Genomic DNA, 2,978 nt, shown 5'->3' on the forward strand with positions numbered 1-2,978 from the left:
TGTCCCCTGCATCAGCAGAAGGACCCTCAACCACTGCGCCACCAGGGAAGCCCTCCTTCCCTTTTCTTGGTTCCCCTTCGCACCTGTTCTCTCCGCCCGCCATGTGTGCGCATGCGCGGAGCGATTCTTAACGGCTGCTTTGGAGACCGCGGGGCATCGATCCACTCCGGGCTCGGCTTCTTGACTCGTCGGCCCTCGATTGAGGCGCCTGGTAGCGTCACTTCCGGTTCCGGGGTCGGCTTCCGGCTTGTGGTTCGTAAGCGACGCAGAGAACGCCTCCGGTGAGTTGGAGCGCTTTTTTGTTAACTCTCTCTGCTTTCCCGGCTGCGGGTTGCCCCTCGGCCAGACGCTCTCCTGCGGGAGCTGGGGGTGGGCAGGGCGCGGCGCCGGGGCCGGAACGTATTCGCGGAGGGTCGGCGAGGAAGCGAGGGAGGCATGGAAACTGACGCTCGGGCCTGGCGAGGCCCCTGGAGTTAAGAACCTTGTCTCTGGCGAGACGGGTCGGAGCTGGGGATCGTGTGGCCGCTTCCTGGAGCTTCGGGCCGGGGCCGTGGGCGAATGTGCCTGTGTCTGGAGAGGCGGGGACCCTCGCGCATATGAAGTTATGGATAACTGGTGTTTCTTCGTTAGTGCGAGTCGTTTACAGTTCGCTTTGAGCCTTGCAGTGCTTGCCAGAGGCTCCCTTTTGGATCCGGGAGGCGACTCCCGGTACCCCGGCACTAGTCCAGGACACCATCAAACCTCGCGTGAGATAAAGTGAGAACTTCCCCTCTGATATCTTTGCCTTCAGTTTGACGCCTGTCACTTGCCTCTCGTCGTCGTTCGCGACCCCAGTCCCCCAGGTTTCAGTTTAGGGCGTCGCAAGCCCGAGAAGCGTTACCTTTCACCTGTTACCCGCACAAGTACAGTCTTTGTGGGCTCTTTCCTTGTCCGTCATGCTATGCTGTGCACATACTGTGGGTGTAAATGTTCATGGAACGAAGAAATATGCGGGACACCAAGGAAATAAAGCAAGATGCAAATAATTTGCAACTAAAACAGTGGGAAAAAATGAAATAGTGTGGTGGGTGTGAAAGAAAAGTGCAAGAGACAGAAAACAAGGGCTGAATTCTCAGGCCTCCTGCTTATCAGCTATGTAACGGTGGGCAAGGACTTGTATTAACCTGTAAAAGAAAATAACAGCTGCTCGAAGTGCTTACTTCTGATTCCAGAGCTGCTAGAACTTTATCTCATTTAGCCTTCCGAGCACTACTGGGTAGATTCTGTTACCATCCCCGTGTTACAGATGTGGACCTGGGAGATTAGAACTTGCCCTCAGTCAAGCAGCTAGTAAGAAGCATAGACAGATTTGAATTTAGATCCGGCTGGCTCTAGAATCTGAGCTCTTAACCATCAGGCGGTACCGCTCCAGTCTCTCAAGTCCATTAGAGGTGACCTTGGAGTCAGGGCTGTTGGTGATCAATTAAGTAATAATATGAAAGGGCTTACAAAGAGTACCCATGAAAGAGTTCTTGGCAAACTTTATTAATGTTTTTTTTTTTTAATAAATGTACTTATTTATTTATTTTGGGCTGCTGCGTTGGCTCTTCTTTGCTGCACGCGGGCTTTCTCTAGTTGTGGCTAGTGGGGCCTACTCTTTGTTGTGGTGCGTGGTCTTTTCATTGCGGTGGCTTCTCTTGTTGCGGAGCCCGGGCTCTTGGCACGCGGGCTTCAGTAGCTGTGGCACATAGGCTCAGTAGTTGTGGCTTGCGGGCTCTAGAGCGCAGGCTCAGTAGTTGTGGCACAAGGGTTTAGTTCCTCCGCAGCATTTTGGATCTTCCCAGACCAGGGCTCAAACCCGTGTCCCCTGCATTGGCAGGTCAATTAAGTAATAATATGAAAGGGCTTACAAAGAGTACCCATGAAAGAGTTCTTGGCAAACTTTATTAATGTTTTTTTTTTTTAATAAATGTACTTATTTATTTATTTTGGGCTGCTGCGTTGGCTCTTCTTTGCTGCACGCGGGCTTTCTCTAGTTGTGGCTAGTGGGGGCTACTCTTTGTTGTGGTGCGTGGTCTTTTCATTGCGGTGGCTTCTCTTGTTGCGGAGCCCGGGCTCTTGGCACGCGGGCTTCAGTAGCTGTGGCACATAGGCTCAGTAGTTGTGGCTTGCGGGCTCTAGAGCGCAGGCTCAGTAGTTGTGGCACAAGGGTTTAGTTCCTCCGCAGCATTTTGGATCTTCCCAGACCAGGGCTCAAACCCGTGTCCCCTGCATTGGCAGGCAGATTCTTAACCACTGCGCCACTAGGGAAGTCCATTAATGTTCTATCTTTATGGTTTTTGCTGGATACACATTTGCTAGTTTCCTTTTTCATTTTTCTTCAAATCTCAATTTTTAAATTTTGTTTAAAAAGACAGATTATTAGGTAGATGGGAAAACAGTATCACTTGTTATAAGTGAAAGATAAGTATAAAAATAAATAAATGTATGGAATAAAAGAATGTTATTAAAATCTGACTAGATAATAGTGCCCCACCAAGTTTTCAGCCTGAGAACTGTTCTCCTTTTGTTTAAAAAAGAGGGCTAGCAAGTCCTCGAGAGGTTTTAAAGACTACTGCCAAACTGATATTTTCTGACATTGGGGGTTGAAAGAATTGAAAAGTTAGTACCCTTGTGCTGTGTCCTTAATGCCACACTATCATATGAATGAATCCTCCCTGTTTAATAACAGAATATTTACTGTCTCTTTAGGCTGTTTGAACAGCTTAACCAACAACATGGATATCAGACCAAATCACACAATTTATATCAACAATATGAATGACAAAATTAAAAAAGAAGGTAAGTGCTTTTAAAAAAAAAAAAAAACTAAAGTGTTTTTGCTTACTACCATCTTAAAAATTATACATGGGCTTCCCTGGTGGCGCAGTGGTTGAGAGTCCGCCTGCCGATGCAGGGGACGTGGGTTCGTGCCCCGGTCCGGGAAGATCCCACATGCC

The 2,978-nt window shown here is 48.7% G+C and overlaps 1 protein-coding gene across 1 annotated transcript in view; it reads left to right on the forward strand.

Moving 5' to 3' along the window:
• Window positions 1-206: 206 nt before the first annotated feature.
• The window catches only part of SNRPB2 (small nuclear ribonucleoprotein polypeptide B2), a 10,309-nt gene continuing 7,537 nt past the window's right edge, over window positions 207-2,978 (forward strand). The window contains exons 1-2 of the mRNA XM_007115218.4: window positions 207-281; window positions 2,731-2,820. Of these exons, the coding sequence (XP_007115280.1) occupies window positions 2,757-2,820 (64 nt within the window). The 5' untranslated portion in view covers window positions 207-281; window positions 2,731-2,756. The remainder of the gene's footprint in view (window positions 282-2,730; window positions 2,821-2,978) is intronic.

The sequence above is a fragment of the Physeter macrocephalus genome, chromosome 14 (assembly GCF_002837175.3).
Source record: "Physeter macrocephalus isolate SW-GA chromosome 14, ASM283717v5, whole genome shotgun sequence".
Classification (NCBI taxonomy): domain Eukaryota; kingdom Metazoa; phylum Chordata; class Mammalia; order Artiodactyla; family Physeteridae; genus Physeter; species Physeter macrocephalus.